The sequence below is a fragment of the Dryobates pubescens genome, chromosome 5, assembly GCF_014839835.1.
Source record: "Dryobates pubescens isolate bDryPub1 chromosome 5, bDryPub1.pri, whole genome shotgun sequence".
In the NCBI taxonomy this organism is placed as follows: domain Eukaryota; kingdom Metazoa; phylum Chordata; class Aves; order Piciformes; family Picidae; genus Dryobates; species Dryobates pubescens.
In genome coordinates, this window is record NC_071616.1 from 16,221,425 (window position 1) to 16,243,145 (window position 21,721).

Here is a 21,721-nt window from a genome sequence, read left to right on the forward strand (position 1 = left end):
TGATGAACACCGACCAGGGCAAAAAAAGGGGTTAGGGAGCTTTAGTTCTTTGCTTCTTTAGGAGAAAAAGCAAGGAGGACGATGAATTTCCCCCAGGTTTTATACAGTGTTCAGAAATTTGATTTTGAGAGAAAAATTGAATCTTTTTTGCTTCAGTTTCATAAGGGCTGAGAGGTCACTTTAACCCTTCCTCTCTTGGATTTCCCTGCAGCAGAAAATCTGCTTTCCATTTCTCTAACCTGCAGCAGAGCTCACAGATGCTCTTTATGAGAAATGAGGGTTCTCCTGCAGAAGTGGCTCTTGTCTCTAGAAAGGAGTACTCGCTAACAGGGCACTGCAGATGTTTGTGAGCCATCATGCTGTGAACCCCACATCTGCACCCAGAGGCACATTGGAAACAGCACTGTTGACTTGGGTTGGATGCAAACCAGAAAGAACCTTTCATAGCACTGGATCCAGAATTTGTCCAAGTTATCCAGGGGGGCAACAGGACAGGGCTTGGACGGGTGATGGCTGAATGAAAGGATTTTTTTTGGTATCAGGAAACAGCCCCCATAAAGTCCAACTAGTTTTGTTGAGAACAACCACAATAAAACATTAAAGAAACATTTTACATCCTAAATCCAAGCATTCAAGTAGATGAACTGCTTTTGTGGTTTAACCAGCACTTCAGTGACTTTGGGAATGATGGAATTTGTATTTTATTAAGCCAAGGGGCCAATGTTTACATACATTTTTCATCACAGGAAACATCCATTTCTTTACAGAAAGAGTGATCAGGCATTGGAACAGGCTGCCCAGGGAGGTGGTGGAGTCAGCATCCCTGAAGGTGTTCTGAGGGTGTTCAGAAAATGTGTAGACATGGCAATTTCAGAGCAGGGTTCAGTGGGCATGGTGGTGTTGGGGTGTTGATTGGACTTGATCTTAAGCATCTTTTCCAATCCTAATGATTCTAATGGATGACTAAAATGGTGTGGAACATTGGTCTTATGAGGAAAGGCTGAGAGACCTGGGGGTGTTCAGTCTGGAGAAGAGAAGACTGAGAGGAGATCTTACTAGTGTTTGTAAATATCTGAAGGTGGGTGTCAAGAAGAAGGGGTCAGTCTCTTTTCAGTGGTGCCCTGTGATAGGACAAGGGGCAATGGATATAAACTGGAACACAGGAAGTTCCACCTCAACACATGTCAAAACTTTACTGTGAGTGTGACACAGCACTGGAAGAGGCTGCCCCAAGAGGTTGTGGAGTCTCCTTCTCCAGAGACTTTCAAGACCCATCTGGATACATTCCTGTGTGACCTACCCTAGGTGATCCTGCTTTGCAGGGCGGGTGGTCTTGATGATCTCCGGAGGTCCCTTGTAATCCCTTGCATTCTATGATTCTACGATCTTTCCTTTAAATACCAAATATTACCACATCTTAACCATAGACCAGAGGCAAAGCTACCTAAACCCTTCAGGAGATAACAGTGAGACAGTATGGAAGAAGAGCTGTGACAAATGGAGACCATTCAATACAAATTGTGTTTAAAAATGCATTCAAGTTCCATAACTACCAAAAATCGTCAGAGCAACCTGATCTAGCGGCAGATGCCCCTGCTCACCGTAGGGGGGATGGAGTAGGTGACCTTGGAAGGTCCCTTCCAACCCAAACCTTTTTATGGAAATATATCATTTGGAGATTTTTAATGCTTTAGGCCACATAAGATGTCTTTTTGTACTTGACTGAAAGGCAAGTAAATACCTACCCATTGTAAAGGCTTCTTTGAGAAATCACTCCAAATCACAGGTGTTTGTGGATTGCTCTTTTCCTCGCAGTGTTGAAATTACTTGTTAAAAACACATTGAGCTTGGTGGGATCAAAATTTCACCCAGGAAATACAAAGCCATTACACAGCTGGGAAGGAAAAAGAACTCCAAAGTTTTCTAAAGGTATTTTTTGGAGGGATTCAGCCCCACCTTTGTCATGGGTTTATTTTCACTGATCTTTTTAGTCTTGGCTATTGTGGAGAGTTAAGAGGCTGGCGGTTGGAAGCGCTGTTCATGGGTGGCTGAGTTGGGATGCTGTCATTGCTGATGGTAGCTCAGCTAAATACAAAATCTTAGTAGGACTCAGCAAGGCTTATATGAGAAACAGTGTGGCCAGTAGGTGATTGTTCTCCTGTACTTGGCACTGGTGAGGCCACACCTCAAATACTAGGTTCAGTTTTGGGACCCTGACTCCAAGAAGCAGTGGGGTGCTGAGCATGTCCAAAGAAGAACAACAAAGCTCATGAAGGGTCTAGAGCACAAGTCATGTGAGGAGTGGCTGAGGGAACTGGAGATGTTCAGCGTAGAGAAAAGGAGGCTGAGGAGATGTTGAGATCTGAAAGGAGGTTGTAGTGAAGGGGAGGGTCAGTGTCTTCTTCCAAATAACAAGTGACAGGACAAGAGGAAACAGCCTCATGTTGTTCCAGGGGAGGTTTAGGTTGGATATTAGGAAGAAATTTTTCCCCAAAAAAGGTTGTTAAGCCTGGAACAAGATGCCCAGGATGGTAGTTGAATCACTGTCCCTGGAGAGACTTAAAAGCTGTGTAGGTGAGCTGAGGGGCATGGTTTAGTGGTGGACCTGACTGTGCTGGATTATTGGTTGGACCTGATAACCTTAAAGGTCTTTTCCAGCCAAAACAATTCTGTGATTCTAAGATCATGCCTGTAATAGAAGTGATATCTTCCCTACAAGGGAGGCAACCTCCTAGGCTCCAGGCTTGGTGAGAGGCAGCAGTCCGGTGCTTAGACTTACCATGGGTACGTGATTCCACATGGGGAAAACCTCCAGACCTGCTCATTTTTGTGTTTTTTTTTTTTCCCCCTGAAGATGCACTCCATGCAACACCTTTCTTTCAGCTACCCAACACAGCTCATGTAACCCCATCTCCCTGCAGGTGTTCCCATCCTCTTTGCTTGCTGGGAGGCAAAGCAGAGAGCTCAGAGTAGGGTTCAGGTAGCCCTGGGCAGTGGGAAGCCATCCGGGAGGCGCCGTGGCCTCCGTGCATTTTGTGCCTTCAGTGAGTGCTTCTTCCCGGGGGGCTGTGCTGCGTCCCGGGCCGCGAGGGGGGAATAACCTCTTTCATTTGATTTTTTTTTTTTTTTTTTTCAGTTCTCTCAGGCCAGACACACCACAGCCCTTTGAAACGCTCTGTGTCCCTTACCCCACCCATGAATGTGCCAAACCAACCTCTAGGACATGGATGGATGTCTCATGAGGACTTACGAGCTAGAGGACCCCAGTGCATCCCTTCCGATCATGCCCCCCTGTCTCCACAAAGCAGTGTAGCCTCTTCGGGAAGTGGTGGGAGTGAACATTTAGAAGATCAGCCTTCTGCTCGTAACACATTCCAGGAGGAAGGGAGTGGGATGAAAGGTGAGTGAAAAACCAGATGCCTCCACAACCCCAAGCACCCCTAGACAGGAGGGGAAAAGTTGTTTTCCCATCAGCGTGGGGCTCGGTTGGCGGTTTTGGGCAAGAGTCCTCCTGACCAAATGGGACCTTCCAGCTTTCTCTTCCTAGATTAGGAATTTAGGTTTAGGGTAAGGTATTAAGGTATTTTTTTAAGCAGCTGATGTCTTACAGTTGGGTGCTGGTGGGCTGGGTTTTGCCCCCAAATCCTGCAAGCTGCCAGCTATTCCAAAAAGCTGGATTTGTTCCCTAGCCTGTGGCTGATGGCTGTGAGTGGTGCTCTGTGCTCTGTTCTCATCCTTCTTTATTATGGTGAAAAACAGCTTAGGGTGAGCTTAGCAAGCCACGTGTGATTTGGTGTTTGGTATCCACCAAGTATTTGGGGAAGTTTGGGCTTAGGATCTTTGTTTGCAGTGAATTTATCCTGTGTGTTTCAGCTGATTTTCCCATTGCACTTGTATTTCACTCAGTAACAAATGTATTTGATCCTGTTGGTAAACAAGGCAGAAATGATGGTCTGTTGCTGCAAAGGTGGAGAGAGTGAGCTTCAGGCTGTAGGAGAATAAATAGATGAAAACTGGGCAAAAGCAGACTGTAAATTCCTGTGAACAGATAAAGTGAGTGAAAATGAACCCACAGCTATCAGAGACTGATTTAAACAACTGCATTTTTCATCAACATGAAACAACTCAGTTGTGTAGAAACTAAGGATGTATCAGAAGGAGGAAATAATCTTATTTTTTATGTAAAGGTCTGGTTTTATTCTAATTGCAGACAAACCTAGATAGGTATAAATCTCTGTAATGTGGAACTGTTTGACTCAGCACCATGTGACTTTGATGTGCATGAAATAAAGGCATGGAAAATCCCCTCAAGATTCCCCCATGCATTAGGTGCTTTGGGCTCAGCCTAAATACCTGGGTGGACTTTGCACAGTAGTGGTGCGCTCAGGTTGGGACCATGGGGTATATAGATGGGACAGGAGAGTTTACTGACCATGATGGCTTCACAGAGCCATGTCTTGCTTCTCAGCTGATGAACATCTAATCAGGTAGTGCAGCCAGGGAGTGTTTTGTCTCCAGCAGTGGAGCAAGTGCCATCACCACCTTCTGGTGGACTGGCAGGCAGGCAGGCTTGGAGGGGTCACAATGAGCATGTTGAAGACTTAAGTGGAGATCAGCATGAAGGATCCTCAAGGCTTTCCATGCCTGTGCTGGATTCTGTGGTCTGGCAGACCCTTTACAGGAGCAAATAGTGCAGAGGGGTCTGTCTAACACTATGTTTTTCCAGGTTTCTGCTGCTGGAGCTGGGGAGGAGACTATGGCTTCTTGTGATCCACAGCTATAGCTGCAGGACCTCTATGTGTACAGTGCAGTGCAATGGATCTGTATGGCCAGATCTGTGAAACCCAAAGGTCTTACTGCCCAGGAAGCCCACAGGCAATAATCAGTTAAATAAACCCCACATGCAGCCCTCCCAGGGGAGATGGTTGCCCTTCCTTCAGGCATCCCTTCCTGGGCATCCTCCTTCTCTGGAGGAAGGGTTGCAAACATCTAAACCTGATTTCTCTCCAATGCTGAGTAAGCCAAATTGCTTTTGTACCGTGGTGCAGGGATGTGCAAAACAGATGTCTACAGCCTCTGGTGTCTACAACTGTTGTGTCCTCCCCCCTCCACTGTATTTTACTCAGATGCAACCAATTCAGTTCCTTCCCAGATGGTGTTTTCTAAGTGTGGTGGTGTTCTTGCTTCTCTCTGCTGGTTTTCTTCCAGAAAGCCTGTATTTTGTTGAAGGTATGTTCCCCAAAACAGGACTTGGGAGCAGAGCAGAGACTTGCTTGCAACACAGACAGCGTTCCTGTGGCGCTCATCATCCTCAACTAACAGAGCAGCATGGGCTGCCTGTGACCCATTGTAGCCCCACAGCTTTCCTGCAGGAAGGAGCACTGCCCGTTCCCTGCCCTGGCTTTCTGCTGGTTCTGGTTCCTGCAGACACGCGCAGCTTTGCGCATTTCTTTTGGCTTGCATCGTATTGCATCCAGACCTGCTGCTGCTCCCCGTGCCAAGTCTCTTCTCTGAATTGCAGCCACGTCTCCCCAAGAGCCTGCTGGCTCTCGTGGCTTGGTGTCACCTGCTCCTCTGGTCAGCTTGCTGCTTCTTTAATACCCTCCAGAGCACCCAGGAGGATAGGGGGGAAGCTTGACCCTGGGCACAGACTCATCCAATGTCGCTTAGCAGTTCATCTCTCCTAACATCACTTATTTCTCTAGTTATTGTCTATCTTTGTGCTTTTATGTCACCTGTTCCTCTCCTTTCCACTTATCTCCATACCATGTCACCTATTCCTTACCTTTCCACCTATCTTCCCCCCCTAATATCACCTGTTCTTCTCTACCTGTCTTCTTCCCCTAATGTCACTCATTTCTCTCCTTTCCACCTGTCTTTGTACCCTGTGTCACCTATTTCTCTGCCTTTGTCTTCATGCTGAAGGAAAGGGATCCTTTGGCTTTCTCCCAACTCCTGGTTACTCCAGGGGAAGATGCAGACACTATTCCCTGTGGAGCCCCATCTGTCTGTCTGTCCACCGATTCCTGAAGCACAGCTCAGGGCACACCAGGAGGAGGGCTTGGGTAGAGCTGGGCCTTTCTGCTGTGAATGCATCCATGGCTTGGCGTGGTGGGCCATAAAGACACTTCTGGAGATGCTCTGTGTATATACTGGCCTGTATAAATACATATGGGGAGGTGTTTTCTTCCTGAGTTTCCAAGCTAGATGTACATCTGCTGGCCAAGCTCCAGTGTTTAATGTGCCTGGGGGATGCTGTGTGTGAGCAGCATGGAAGTCCTCGCTTTGCTGCTCACATCAGACACAGCGTTTCTGGCAGCCATGCTGTGACTTTGCAGTTAGCTCCTGGTAATTTGTAATTAAAGAGTAGCTCCATGGGTGGGTGGCTTGCTGCTCCATGGAGAGAGTTAGGAAGTTTGACTTTCCAAGGACCATGAAATCACTGTAGATCCCTCCATATGCTGAGTGGCTCCTTCTCCCCAGCCTGAACATAAGGAAAAACTTCTTTGCTGTGAGGCTGCTGGAGCCCTGGAGCTGGCTGCCCAGAGAGGTTGTGGAGTCTCCTTCTCTGGAGGGATTCTGAACCACCTGAATATTGTGATCCTGAGCAACCTGCTCTGCATGACCTTGCTTTAGCAGTGGGATTGGACTAGATGACCTCCAGAGGTACCTTCCAACCTCTACCATGTTGTGATTTTGTGATTGCCATCACCATTGGCAAGGGGGCTCTGGGATCATCGTAGCTCTGCTAAATTAGGAGGTGGTCCAGGGAGTCTGATACAAAGGGACAGGAGAGCTGCTGCTTCTGTGATCTGACTCGCTGCATAGGTTGGACTTTTCTGCAAGATTTAATGTCTGTGTGAAGCTGCAACTCTCTTCTGGAAGTATCCCTGTGGGCTTTGCCATCAGCACGGACATGTGCCAAAGGCAGATGTCCCCAGGGAACGCAGGATCAAGTAGACTTTTAGCGTGTTGTCACTAAGGTGATGTGGTTTTGTGTTAAAATGGAGTTCAAATTTGCACCTGACAGTTCTGAACTGGAAACAGAGCTTTCTGCTGAGAGATTTTGCTTTTTTTAATCAGAAGATAGGTTTAAGAGGCCTCTGGTAACAGCTTGTAGGACTGTTGCATGTTAGAACTTACAGAAGATGGCAAAATTCCACCTGTCTGTGTTCAGCAACTCTTTGCCCCCATATTTGGTGTGAGTTTCTTCTCCTGTGCAACATTTAAGGACTCTTCTTTGAAACACAAAGACTGATGTGTGTCAGAGGATGGAGTGTGTGAGAAAAATGCAGCATTTCAGGGCTCTTTGCATCCTCTGCTTGGACATGAGTGGGGTGTGGAGTCAGCCTGGGCAGTGGCAGCAGAAGACTTCTGGGAAATGTAGGAATTGCCTTCAGGGGTCAAACCAATGGTCCATCTTGCCCTGTCTGCTCCAGGTGTTGGTTAACCATCTGTGGTCCTTAACTTGCCATCTGACACTCAGCAGCATGGGGCTTTCTGGACATGGCCCAGCACTCAGGCTGTCCTCCTCCTGTCTCATCCCTTTCTGAAGCAAGCCTGGCCTCATACTTTGCAGTCAAACCAGTCTAAATAAACTATGAGGCTGGCTATGTAAGTGAAGGTTACTGAACGTGGCCGTGAAGGTTGTCCTCATGCTGGCCTCAGGGTTGGTGGGCAGAGCACCACAGCAGCCCCAGGTTGGCTGCACAAGCAGAATGGGTAGAAATCCCTCCCCCAAACAGGGCAAGTCCCACTCCGCCTTCCTCTCATGTTCCTCCACACCATCAGCCCCTGCCTGCTGTGGCATGTGTGTTCCACCACCCATTCAACACATAACCCTTAAACAGACCCAGGAATCACCAATGTGAGGGGAGATACTGCTGCTAACTAGTATTTAGCCCTGAAAGAGGTAATTGCTGAGCCTCCACCTCTCTCCATGCTGGATGTTGGGTTTGGTGGGATTTGGGGCTGAAACACTGTTCTTTATTGTTACTGCACCTGATGTGGGTGGAGATGGGACTCCTGGGTGTCTTGTTGATGGGGAAGGGGCCAAGGACTATTGGACAAGGGTATTACTGGGAGCAGAGCATGTGAGCTCAGTAGGCTAAGGCAGAGTTATTGCTGGATGCTATTGCCAGGTGCTAAATAAAGCAGGTCTAGATTTGGCACTGCATTTGAAGCCTTTAGGATGTAAAGCAAAAGCGTCATCACGAGCCTGGTGTTGTGCTGCACGGCTATCTGCAGAGCCCTCCCATCACTGGTGGGGTGTCACCATGGGTCCCCCAAACCTGTGAAACCCTGAGTAGCTGCTGAGTGGGCTGGAGTGGTGCAGGCTCATATCCCATTGCCTCCACCATGGAGGACACCCCTTCATAGGGTCTGGTGGCGTTTTGCACGTTGCAGAGGAAGGATCCCTCCCTCATGTGAAACATCCCTGTGAAACCACACTGATGTCAGGAGGATGGAAGTTTTTTTGGGTACAGCCAGGCACAGAGGTGCTACACTGCAAATAACAGCTGGGAAGGAAGAAGTCATTGCAGTCAGTACATTTTGAAGTCACAAGTCACCATTCTGAAGCAGGTTGTGGGACCATCTTTGATGGCACATCAATTTTCCATGCTCAAAAAAACTATAATAAATCTCTTTATTTCTCTTTAAACAGCCATTTAAATTTTCAGCACATACCATCTTCCTTCATGCCATAAATCAGTGTCTGCCATCTGCAAAACAGCCATTTGCTCAGTCCTGAGCTTCAGTGGTTCCCATGTTCCTGGGAAAAGGGCAGCGAGAAGCTTAGCATGCAGTGGTGTGATTCCAGCTCTCCATGGGCTAATTCCCTGTGGCTCAGCTGCAGAAAGCCAGCCTCTGAGAACATGTCCTCATCCAGGGGCTGGTTCCTCCTACCATCCATACCTATAGCACTCTGTCCTCATAAAAGTCTGTGGAGTTCAGTGAGGTGTCTGAAGCACCGATGGGATGGTGAATATCACCGAAGCAGCTCCTCTGCTGCTGTTGGGGCTGTTGCACGTGGTTAAGCAGCGTCGTGAGCTCAGCTGGAGCTCTCATCTCCTTACCTTTGTGCTGCAGATGTCCCAGCCTGGCTGAAGAGCCTGCGGCTGCACAAGTACGCTGCCCTCTTCTCACAGATGACCTATGAGGAGATGATGGCCCTCACCGAATGTCAGCTGGAGGCACAGGTAGGTCCCACCTCGCGCGGAAAGCTGCCGGCTGTGGTCCCCACGCTGGCAGAGTCAGTTGATGTGATGCCTCCAATGCCTCTTGTCCTGCTGTCTTCATGTGGAGGGCATTTCACCCACAGGCGGTTGGGAAGCAACCAAAGAAGGAAAAATTTGGTCTTGGGGAATGCAAAAACACCACATTGTCTGTGGAAAGGGCCTTGTCCCAGTTTTTTAACTGGAGTCCCAGCATAAAAGTCTTGTCACTGGGAGTTGCACCTGGACTTTTTTCCATCTGGAATTAAGTTCAGGAATTTCAGGGGCACAGTTTGCAGTACCCAGCTCCTTTGAAGTTATTGGAGCTTTGGTGGCCAGTTGCCTTGTTAACCTTTGAAAACATCGCTGCTTTCAGATTGACCTCCGGATGAAGAAGGCCAGTCAGTACTTTTACTTCCACTGTGTGAGATGTCCCAGGGTGGGACAGACTAGCTGGAAATTAGCTTCAGCAAATCTCTCAGTGATTTCCTCTGTCCTGCTAATCCCTGCACTCAGAAATTGGATTAATTGATAGCAGCCCTTTTTGTTCAGGGGAGGAAGGGTTTGGGTTGACCCAGCTCCCCTGTGGTAATGTTAATGCCAGGTTTTGTGCTCTTCTTGCAGAACGTTACCAAAGGCGCAAGACACAAAATAGTCATCAGTATTCAAAAGCTAAAAGAAAGACAAAACCTGCTGAAATCTTTAGAAAGGGTAAGTAACCACAGCCACGTTGGTATTTCGTCTTTTTCAAGAAACCAGGAGTATATTCTGGGGTGAAGCTCTCTGCAGTTACATGTTGTTGGGGTCTTGTGCAGAGAAATCTGTTGTTGGCTTGGCTGCATCTGAATAATGTCTCAAATACTTTCTCCACCAGATGCAGGTTTTATGTGGGGCTGTATTTTGCAAAGTGGGTCCTAATCGTTGTCTGGCACTTGCTCATCTGGTTTAGTGGTCATGGTGTTGGATTGATGGTTGTACTTGATGATCTTAGAGGTCTTTTTCAATGAATCTATGATTCTTTGATTCAGTGATATGCCTGGCAGCCCTGGTACAAGCCCTAGCCAGCTCCAGGGTGTTCAAAAGACCTGACATTCAAGTGGTGGAGGGCACCATCCCAGCAACAGTGATATTCCCACAGCACTATGTCCTGGTGGTCACCCATCCATTCAGCCATGATGCAGGACCAGCTCTGGCTTCATGAACCATTGTGATCCTCCCTGCTACTGGGGAACCTGCTGGGCAGAGCCTTTTAGCTCTAGTTATCCCTTGGCCACTTGCTTATCTTGCTTTTCTTGATGCCATTGTCACCTCTCAATGACACCCCTCCATGCACAGGGTCAACACAGGGACCCCCAAGCCCTACCCCTATCTGTCCGTCCTCACAGTCACACAGGATTTCCCAGTGGTTGAGGGCCACTGTGTCTCCCCTTAGTGACCTCTCTACCAGACTAAATATAACCCCAGTTCCTTCAGCTGATCCTCACCAGCCCTGTTCTCCAGACCCTTCCCCACCTTTGTTGCCCTTCTCTGGACCTGGTCCAGCAACTCAATGTCCTTCTTGGAGTGAGAGGCCCAAAGCTGAATTCAGCACTCAAGGTGTGGCCTCACCAGTACCAAGTACAGGAGGACAATCTCTGCACTACTATTGCTGATCCAGGCCAGGATGCTGTTGGCCTTCTTGGCCACCTGGGCACACATTGGCTCACATTCAACCAGATCCCGTGTGTCCTTTTCTGCCAGGCAGCTTCCCAGCCACTCTGCCCCGAGCGTGGAGCAGTGTTCTGGGATCATTGTGGCCTTGTTAAACCTCATACACAAATAGAAACTTCTTTTGCCTCCTCAACTAAAGCTTAAACTCTGCCAAAATGGCTGCTGGAGAAGCAGCAGCAGCACAGATTTGCTGGGAGCAGCTCACCACCACCCCCTATTTATTATCACAATATTATATTATATTTAATCGCACCAGCTTCAAACAGCAACTTGCAGAGCCTCCCACTAGGGGCTTTTAAATACTTCTGTGGTGTGTTGCTATTTATTGTTGTTTTCATTAGCTCAGGGCTTGGCTATTTATTTATAATATGGGACTGTGCTCAGATTATGGCAGCAGCTAATAAAGCCATTATTTACCTCCCTGTATTCATAATAATGATTAGATCCAAGAGACAGCCCTCTGGATTGAGCTTGCTTCAGCAACATGTTTTCCAGGCAATTGCACAGCCTCTTGCCCTGCTCTTCCACCTGGGATTTGAAATATGGTATTGATTGACTGTGCAAGAGGGAGTTCCAGCCCAGCTTGGCTGACACAACAAACCACACACACTGTAAAATACAGAAGGGAAGTGGAAGGAGCTGCATTTGACCCCTGGTGGGGTGGCTTTGGGCTGTGGGGCTGTGACTGTGTCCTGCTTTCATAAAATCATAGGATTGTTTTGGTTGGAAAAGATCTCTAATATCATTGATTCCAACCATCAACCCAAACCACCATGGCCATTGACTTGTTGGACCAGGTCCAGAGGACAGCCACAAAGATGATCAGAGGTTTGGAGCACCTCCCCCATGGGGACAGGCTGAGAGAGCTGGGGCTGTTCAGCCTGGAGAAGAGAAGACTCCAGGGAGACCTTACAACATCCTTCCAGTATCTGAAGGGGGCCTACAAGAAAGCTGGGGAGAGACCTTTTACAAGGACTTGTAGTGATGGGATGAGAGGGAATGGGTTGAAGCTGGAAGAGGGGAGATTTAGACTGGGCGATAGGAAGAAATTATATACAGTGAGGGTGGTGAGACATTGGAACAGGTTTCCCAGAGAGGTTGTGGATGCCAGCTCCTCTGTGGAGGTGTTCAAGGACAGGTTGGACAAGGCCTTGAGCAAGCTGGTGTAGTGGAAGTTGTCCCTACCCATGCCAGGGGGGTTGGAGCTAGGTGGTCTTTCATGTCCTTTCCAACCCAAGTCATTCTGTGATTCAATGACTAAACCATGTCACAAACTGAAAATCCAAGGGCTTTGCTCTGGGGCTCAGAGCTGCCTCAGAGCTGCTTTGCTTGGGAGGAGACATCTCTGGTTTTCTAGGATTCCCATCCAAGTTTTTACTGTTTTTTTGCTAAGCAAGAGCATGTGTGCAACTTAATATTTTTGGGGCAGTGTCTCACTGCTAAAGATTGCTGCTTTCTTGGAAAGAGCTGCTCCACCCCTCTCTGCTGGTTAGCAGAACAGGATTTTTTTCCCCAAAAAAATAGTGCCCAGCAGACTGACACCAGATCTTGGAGAGAAGTGTAACTGAGATGTCCAAGGACAAGCTGGGATGCAGCAGGATTTAGGGTGAACAGCCCTTCAGCTGCCTCTGTGCCCACTTTGTGTCCCTATTCCTGAGGCACAGTCAGGCCTCACTCCAAAATCTGCCTCTTTCCAAGCAGTGTTCCACAAGCCAGACCATGCAGGAGCCTACAATGAGCTCTTCTGGTCCAGGCTACAGTAAAACCAAAATGCAATTATTTCCCATTGGTAGGACCAGGATCTGACTTAGAAAGGGAGTTCTCAATCTACAGTATAACCCGGAGGAAGGCTGGAACTGTACCCAAATTCTATTAGGGAAAAATCTCTTTACCCAAAGAGTTGTGGGACATTGGAACAGGCTGCCAAGCGAGGCTGTGGAGTCACCATCCCTGGAGGTGTTCAAAAAATGTTTAGACATGGCTTTTCAGGATGTGGTTTAGTGGGTATGTTGGTGTTGGGTTCACTTGATGATCTTAGAGGTCTTTTCCAACCTCAATCAGGTGAACTTAGATCCCTATAGCAAAACCATTCAGCTTGGAGATCCTGGTTTTGCTATAGGGATCTAAGTTCACCTGCAGTATTCTGTGTGTGACTGTAACCCACCCTGCTTCCCACCCTTTCTTCTCTATATCTGCTCTTCCTACTCATCACAGTGTGGGTGGGGACATCCCTACTTCACTGCTGCAGGATGACCTTCTGCACCCTAGTGTGAACCTGGGCTCCACAGTGGTCCTAGTGCATAAGGTTGTTATAGCAAGCTCTGTGAGGCAGAGAAGTTGGTGAAGAGCCAGGCTTGAGAACAGTGCTGGAAACTGGAGAGAAGTCCACATTAAAAAACAGAATTCCAATTAAATATTGCTGAAATGTCTTAATTGTGGGATTGCTGGGGAAAAGGAGTAAGATACTTGCTGGTCTGGGCATTGAAATCTCAGAGGCTCAGTCCCCCACATGGATCTACCATCTTCCTGGTGGAAGTTTGGAAAGGCTGAAGTTGGATTGTTGTTGGGTTTGGATTGACAGGGTATGTTTGTCTCTGGGGATTCAGGTCTGAACACACCTATGGATAATCAGACACTGTCCCTGCAGCAGGTCCACATTCCCCTGGTCGAAGCAGAAGACTCAAGGAATGAAGCACAGACTGCAGCAGAGTCCTGGAGCAGGAGCAAGACTTTGCTGGGGATTTTTGTGGGGTTAAAAGTAGAAGTCTGGTTCGTAGCTGATATCCTGTTGTCCCTGCAGAGACAAACCCTCTTCTCCACTTGAATCCGCAGGACATCCTGGAAGGTGGCAACTTGCGTGTCCCGCTGCAGGAACTACACCAAATGATCCTCACCCCCATCAAAGCTTACTCTTCGCAAAGCTCGAGCACCGAGGAGCACAGCCGGGACGCGGACTCGCACCACCCCTCCTCCCTGCTTGGCTCAGACAGCCAAGGCTCTGAGTGCAAGGACTCTGCCGTGGCAGGGATGCCGCAGCATCACTTACCTGGCTGCGAGGGCGAGTCAGGGGGCGGCCCTCTGCCTGAAGGTGACCTGCCTGGACAGTTCACCAGAGTGATGGGGAAAGGTGAGTGGCCATCACTGGTTATTGGTGTCCTTGCCAGGAAGAGCTACTTTGGGTTAGGATGTGTGTGGTGGTGGCACTGAAGCAGCCTTTCCTCGAGCCCCTGCAAGTTGCAGTCCTAGGGGTGATGTTGTTTTGAGGTCACATCATGCTGTGGGGAAGTGGGCAGTGATTTTGAGAGTGATAACAACGGGACAGACTGCCTGTCCAAGGTCAGAGGTGGATAGCATCAATGCTAATACAGTGAAACAGGTTGCCCAGGGAGGCCCCATCACTGGAGACATTCGAGGTCAGGCTGGATGGAGCTCTGAGCAACCTGATGTAGTGGGGGATGTCCCTGCTGACTTCAGTGCGGTTGGACTAGATGACCTTTAGAGGTCCCTTCCAACCCAGTGCATTCTATAGTTCTGTGCCTGCCCCAGGTCAGAGGTGGATAGCATCTTCTCTCTGCCCCAGATCAGGGGTGGCTGGCATCCTCTTGCCTGCCCTGGGTTGGAGGTAGATGGCATCCTCTCAGTGTCCCAGATTAGGGATCATAGCATCCTCTCCCCATTGGGAGTGCTGGGAGAATCTCACTGGTCCAGAGGTGTTTTCAGTAGCAGCCCTTGAACTTACTGTGCTTGTGTGAGGGTAGCCCTGGTGCATGGGCTTAGTGTGAGCTGTCCTGAGTGTAAACTGACTGGGTCCAAGCCTCTCTTTAAGCCCTAATTTAGATAGGGCACATCCAAAATGCTTGTTTGCCTTTCCATGCCTGGTGTGGGGTGCACAGCTTTGCACCAGGATTAAGTCTTCACAGGATCCCTTTCAACCCAAACCGTTCTATGATTAATACACTGTGAGCTGCACAGGAGCAGTGTGCGGTGGGAGCCATCCTCCAGTGGTACAGGGCTCTTGAGGCAGATTCATCAGAGCTTGGATGTTGCCTAACTCCTCTTGATGTGATCTGAGATGTTGGTGATGGAGGGAGGTGAGAGATCACCCCAGGGAAGAGAGGAGGAGAGTCTTGTCTGCAGCCTCACACAGGACAGCAAGAATGGAAAGCAACTCGTTGGGATACCACAAATAAATATCAGCCTTGTCCTTATTTCATGCTTTTTTTGCAAAAGATAGTTGGTTTTGTATAAAAGTGTGGTGCAAGATTTTCCCCAGCTGATTGGCTGTGTGCAAAGACAAATGGGAGTCTCTAGCCTGATTTTAAACACACTGATGGGTTCAACCCCTGACAAATGCTTCCACCATACACAAAGCTGTGTGTATGGCACAAGCGTTGCCAGTCTAAATCTCCTCAAGATTAAAGCCATTCCTCCTCGTCCTATCACTGCAAGCCCTAGTAAAAAGTCCCTCCTCAGCTTTCTTGTAGGCCCCCTTTAAGTACTGAAGGGACACCACCAGGCTGAACAGCCCCAACTCGGGAATAATCCTGTGCCCCAGATTTGCTCAGGTCTAATTTTGGTGACTCCAGTGGTGTTACTCTGGATTTACACCATCATAGCAGAGAACAAAATCTGGCCCTAAATATAGCATGGCACGGGAGGAATTGAGGGAAGGGGTGTTTTTTCCTTGCTGATGAGAACGCCTGCCCTGTGGGACAAGGGAAACAGGACATCCAAGATGTTCATTCGACCTCCCTGGACCCCAGCTCAGCGTCCCTGTGCCCATTTCTCTTCTCTCTTTTTTATTCCAGTATGCACACAACTTTTAGTTTCCCGACCTGACGAAGAGAATATAAGTTCCTATTTACAGCTCATAGACAAATGTCTAATCCATGAGGTGAGTCGTGACGGATCATCTAAAACTGTTGTTCTCATCACTTAGAAACTGTTTCCAAAGTGTCTGTTTATGTAAACCTTTTGGTTTCTAACACAAATATTTTTGAGGGGTATTAATAGTAATTCTGACAGAACAGGGCTGGGGTGGGTGGTAGCTCCAACATGGTGCATGGAAATGTTGCTCCCTCCCTACACTCGCTTAATCGCCAGGATCTGGAGATGGGAAATTCATCTGGCTCATGACAGCCTGATCAGCAGCTGGATCAAAGGAAGAATTCCAGGATGAAGGTGCAGGTGGTTTCTATCAGACAGACCCAGTGATCCCTTGGCGTTGCCACCTCCTGTTTTGCAGCATGTGGTCTTGGGAGTTTGCAACGGGGACATCTGTTTCTGCTCCCAGCAAGATCTGCCTTCAGCAGGTGATGGCTTAGGATGGCTGAGGCTGTGCTGCAGGGCTCCGGCAGGGATGGCTGGCGTCCCCGGTGTCCTACAGCAGTCTGTACCCCTGGCACAGCAAGCTGCTTCTCATCGCCTGCCCATATGGCAGGGCTCAGAGGGAGACTGCACAGCCTCTCCTAGGAGCTGCAGGCTTTGAATGTGTCTCAGTTATTTGTTTATAAATAACACACTGTCAAAGCACAGAAGAATCTCCTCTGGAGAGGACTGGTGGCTGCAAACCCCAAAATGTGCTGCACGCCGCCTAGGAAGCTGCCTGGTAGAAGAGGACCTGGGGGTGTTGACTGACAGCCAGATAAACATGAGCCAGGTGACCAAGGAGGCCAACAGCATCCTGGCCTGGATCAGCAATAGTGTGTCCAGCAGGACCACAGAAGTCATTGTCTCCCTGTACTCAGCACTGGTGAGGTTGCACCCTGAATCCTGGATTCAGTTTTGGGGCCCTCACTACTAGAAGGATATTTAGGTGCTGGAGCAGGTCCAAGGAAATTAGTAATAAAGATGGTGAGGGTCTAGAGAAAAGTCCAGTGAGGAGTGGCTGAGGGAATAGGGCCTGGAGTAAAGGAGGTTGAGGGGAGATGTTTTTACTCTCTACAACTCCTTGAAAGGAGGTTGGAACCAGGTGGGAGTTGGTCTTTCCTTCAAAGCAGCATGTAACAGGATGAGGAGAAATGGCCTCAAGTTACCCCAAGGGAGGTTTAGGTTGGGCATTACGAAAAATATCTTTACTGAAGTGGTCATCGAGGCAATGGGGATGGTGGCGCTTGCTGTTTGAGTTTGCTGCAAAATGGTTTTAGAACGATGGATCTGTCTTCTTAGTGCTTTACACAGGCACAGTGGAAAATAGCTGTAGGGGCTGGAGAGGGCAGCATGTCTGCTCGCACTTGCTCCCCTCTCAGACAGCATCAGAGTCTGGAAATTGTGCCAGGAGTTTCTGGATGGACAAGGTGGGTGAGCAGAGCATGAAGAGAAGGATTGTGGGAGCAGACACCCAAACCAGGAAGACATGAACCTGCAGAGGGACCTGTTTTCCAGGAGAACCCAGGAGAGACATGATGATGCAGCATCACCCCACTGCTGCCAGCCCGTGTCCTGGGACCACCATCTCTGCTGCCTCTGCCTTAATCAGTGCTGGGACAGATTGTCTCCTCTGAAGGGTGGTTTGGAGCAATCAAGTCAGACACTAATTAGTCTCCAGATTTGTCCTCTGGAGACTTGACTTCTCTTCACTGGTGGCACAATGCGTTGGGTGTCTAAAGTTAGAGGTGGTGGGCATGTGGGTGTCCTCATAACCCACCCTGCCTGTCTGGAGGTTTAGGTCATTTTGGGAGGAGGTCTGTACCCTGTGTGGGTGACCTTCACAAGGAGCCCAGGCAGGTGATGGGGCTCACCACAGGTGACCTTCCACAGATGATGTCCACAGATGATGTCACAGATGATGAGCTCTGTCCAGCTCCCAGAAGGAGCTCTGCTTTCCAAGTCCCAGCTTTTTCCCACCCCAGTAGTGATGTCTAGAGCCACATCCAGATGACAATTTTCACCAGCCACCAAATCCCTGGCTCACAGCCCAGCAGCTAGCAGGGAGGCAGGTGCCCTAGATGGCTGATCTAGGGGCTAAGATGAGTGGTGGAGGAGCTTTGGGGAAGCCCTGCTCTGCCCAGGAAGGAGTTGGCAGCCTCAGGGGCAGAGTCAGACCCTCACTCTGGCATGCAGGGAATGCTGAGGAGCACTTTTTCCACCTCAGATGAGGTGGAGAAATCCTTGAGGGAGATCAAGATTTCCCTCTGGGCCTGCCGATGGGGCTCAGCTCACACCACCACTTCCCTGACTGGTTTTCTTCACACCCCCTCCCACAGACTCATCCCTACTCACTTTGTCCAGGGAAATATTCACGGTCCCTGCTTTTCTCTCTGTCTCTTTCTGGGCAGGCGTTTACAGAGATCCAGAAGAAGCGGCTGCTGTCATGGAAACAGCAGGTGCAGAAACTCTTTCGGTCATTCCCTCGGAAATCCCTCCTGGAGCTGTCAGGCTACCGGCAGCAGAGGAGGTACGTGGGATCTGGAGAGTGGAGGGATGGATGCAGCAGCTGAAGGGGCCAGCAAGAGCATCTGAAGGGGAGCTACAGGAAGGCTGGGGAAAGGCTTGTAGCAATAGGACAAATGGCAAAGGTTTGAAACTGGAGCAGGGCAGATTTAGGTTGGACTTCAGGAGAAAGTTCTTTACCATCAGGGTGGTGAAAAGAACTGCAACAGGTTGCCGAGGCGTGTGCTGGAGGGCCCATCACTGAAAACATTCAAGGTTAAACTTGATGGAGTCCTGAGCAGCCTGATCTGGTTGGAGGTGTCCCTACTCCCTGCAGGGGGATTGGACAAGGTGACCTTTGAGGATCCCTTCCAACGCAATGCATTCTGTGATTCTATGGTCTTGAGTGGGACTGATGTCTCCCAACAGAGAAGGGTATAGATCATGCTGGTTCAGAGCCACCTTTTGGGAGGGAGAAGGGTTGGAAAAGATTCAGCAATAAACCCCCAGGCACTGGCTGGGAAGGGACAGCAGCAATTTGGCTTATGTGTGTGGTCAGTGCTACCCCACCAATTCCCACCACATCTCCCTGGCTCCGAACCCAGTGCCTCCCAGCTGTGCATTGTATCCCCACCACTGGGTGACCAGCTCTGTCCCTGCTTGCTGCCCTTTGCTGATTGCATCAGTGCTGGAGTTTCACCAAAAAGCTGTCAACTGGCCAGAAACAAGGCTTGAAACCTACAAGAAGCTGCAGAGCCTGGGGACTGTGGTTGGAAAGGTGGGATGGGGATGTGTTATGAGCACCATATTTGCTGACCTCTAAGGTGATGCCAGATTTTGGGTGATCCTAGAAAGTGTTGGGGTTATGACAACAGGAGATATTTTTAGGTCAGGCTGACCAACAGGGTTAGCCATTTGTTTCACTCTGCTAGCAGTTTGTTTTATTGCAGTCCCGTGCAAGTTCTTTTTATTTTCTGAAAAAGAAAGTCTTTTGGAGAATATTGGGAGCACTGGGACAGCCAGGATGTGAGTTCAGAAGGAATGAGTTGCAAAACCAAAGTGTTCCTCAGTGGAATTAAGTGAAATATTTTGGAATGGAAAACCAAGTGATTTTAGTGTTCACAGCAGGATCAGAAGCAGGAAAAAGAACAGAGGTTTTTGAGGTAGCCATTTGCTCTGGGCCATTACCCATGCAGCACTTTGTGGAATTGTAGAGTGGTTTGGGTTGGAAGTGACCTTTAAAGATCACCTAGTTCAATGCCCCCACAGTCAGCAAGGACATCTGCAGCTAGACCAGATTGCTCAGAGCCCCAGACTACCTGACCTGGAGTGGTTCCAGGGATAGGGCATCTACCACCTCTCTGAGCAACCGGGGTCAGAGTTTAACTACCCTCAGGGAAAAAATGTTTTGCTTCTCTCTAGTCTGAATCTCCCTCCTTTAGTTTAAACCCATTGCTCGTCATCCTGTCACAACAGGCCCTGCTAAAAAGTCTGTTCTTAGCTTTCTGATTGACCCCTTTAAGTACTGAAAGGCCACAAGAAGGTCTCCACAAAGCCTTCTCTTCTCCAGCATGAACAACCCCAATGCTCTCAGCCTGTCCTCACAGCAGAGGGATTCCAGCCCTCCCATCATTTTCATGACCTCCTCTGGGTCTTCTCCAACAGGCCCATGTCTTTCTTGAGCTTTCACTGCTTGTCCAGGCTGACCCCAAGCATGAGGTAGAGCTGACAGCCTGAAATGATCCTGCCCAGGATGGTCTCATTTCCTTGCTGCTTTTGAGTGGATTTCATTTTGTGTTTCTTCTGCTCCTGGGCAGCTGCAGGAGGAGAAGGAGATGCAGCCATTGTGGCTGTTCTCATGGGGATTTACTGGCGAGAGCATTCTTTGGACAGGGTTTTAAAAAATCCCATCATGATTCTGCCTAGTAAATGTGTCTGGGTTTGGGATCCCAGCATTCTCAGGTCATCTGAAGCATGTTTGCAGCTGCCCGCACAAGCATCAGAGATGGGGGCCAGGAGGAAGGTGAGCTGAAACAGCTGTGAGGGTGATGAAGTGCTGGAGAAGGGCAGGGGGAACAGGGAGCCTAAGAGCAGCCACAGCTCTAGGTTTGCAGAGTGCTCTTGCCCTTGGCTGTGCTTAAACCTGGTAATGGCATTGCAGTCCTGAGACACCAAGCCAACACTGTGTGGTGAGAAGACCCACACTGCATGTTTCCAAGGATCACCTGATTCTTGTTAGGTCCTTCTGGTTTTAAATGCAAAAACCCACATGGAGAGGGATGGTAGCATGTCCACCCAGACCCTCCAAGGAGTGAAGACGTTTTTGTGTCCTGAGATCAGCATGTCAGCACATCTGTGGCCACATGGTCTGAGGTCCGGGTAGTTTTGCTTTGACCACAGGGAGCTATTGAGGGTTTGTGGTACAGTAGGGGTTGCAGAGCCAGTGCCACCACTGCAGGAACGTGCCTTTCACTCAGCCCCTTCCTAGGAAATCTTCGACCTCCTGTAAGGGCAGAAGGTCTGACCCTTCAGGCGTTGCCAGTAAAGAAAACCCAACAGCATGAGCTTAATGTTTATCAGACACTAGAGAATCCACACAGGAGCAATCTCTTTTGTACAGCTTAAAGGCATGAAGAGTTTGAGAATTAAAGTACTGGTGAGGCCACAACTCAAATACCTGGTTCAGTTTTGGTCTCCTCACTACAAGAACAACATTCTGGTGCTGGAGCAGGTCCACAGAAGGACAATGAAGCTGGTGAAGGCTTTGGAGAACAAACCTTCTGAGGAGCAGTTGAGGGAACTAGGGTTGTTCAACTGGAGAAAAGGAGTCTGAGGGGAGACCTTCTCACTCTCTACAACTATCTGAAAGGAGGTTAGAGCCAGGTGGGGGTTGGTCTCTTCTCCTAAGTGACAAGTGATAGGACAAGAGAAAATGGCTTCAGGTTGAGGCAGGGGAGATTTAGGTTGGACATGTGGAAAAGTCTCTTTACTGAAAGAGCAGTCGGGCATTGAGCATGCTGCCCAGGGAGGTGCCGGAGTCCCCATCCCTGAAGATGTTCAGAAAGCACATAGACACGGCATTTCAGGCCGTGGGTTAGTGGCATGGTGGTGTTGGGTTGACAGTCAGACTTGATCTCAGAGGCCTCCCAACCTCCATGACTGCATGACTGTATGATCCTCTCTCCACAGCCGAGGCTTTGGCCAGTCAAACTCCTTACCAACAGCTGGATCTGCAGGGGCAGGACTGGGCCGGCGAAACCCTCGCCAGTTCCAGATCCCCTCCCGTAACCTCCCCACCGCCCGGCTGGGGCTACTGGGTCCCAGTGGGCTACTGGGCACCCCCCAGCGCAGCGCTGCCGCCAGCCCTGCCATCCTCAAGCAAGGCAGACAGGTTGGTTGGTGTTCATGGCATCTCCAGCTTTTCC

General features: G+C 49.2%; 1 protein-coding gene across 4 annotated transcripts in view; it reads left to right on the forward strand.

Moving 5' to 3' along the window:
• Positions 1-21,721, forward strand: part of SAMD4A (sterile alpha motif domain containing 4A) — a 118,569-nt gene that overhangs the window by 90,419 nt on the left and 6,429 nt on the right. For 2 of the 4 annotated variants that reach the window (XR_008462251.1, XM_054161666.1), the window contains exons 4-10: positions 3,137-3,400; positions 9,091-9,200; positions 9,840-9,926; positions 13,758-14,052; positions 15,734-15,819; positions 18,203-18,321; positions 21,486-21,687. Coding sequence is in view for 2 of the 4 variants with exons in the window: in XM_054161666.1 (XP_054017641.1) it covers positions 3,137-3,400; positions 9,091-9,200; positions 9,840-9,926; positions 13,758-14,052; positions 15,734-15,819; positions 18,203-18,321; positions 21,486-21,687 (1,163 nt within the window). In the remaining 2 variants the exon portion in view is untranslated. The remainder of the gene's footprint in view (positions 1-3,136; positions 3,401-9,090; positions 9,201-9,839; positions 9,927-13,757; positions 14,053-15,733; positions 15,820-18,202; positions 18,322-21,485; positions 21,688-21,721) is intronic. The other 2 variants (XR_008462252.1, XM_054161667.1) reach the window with 1 other exon arrangement.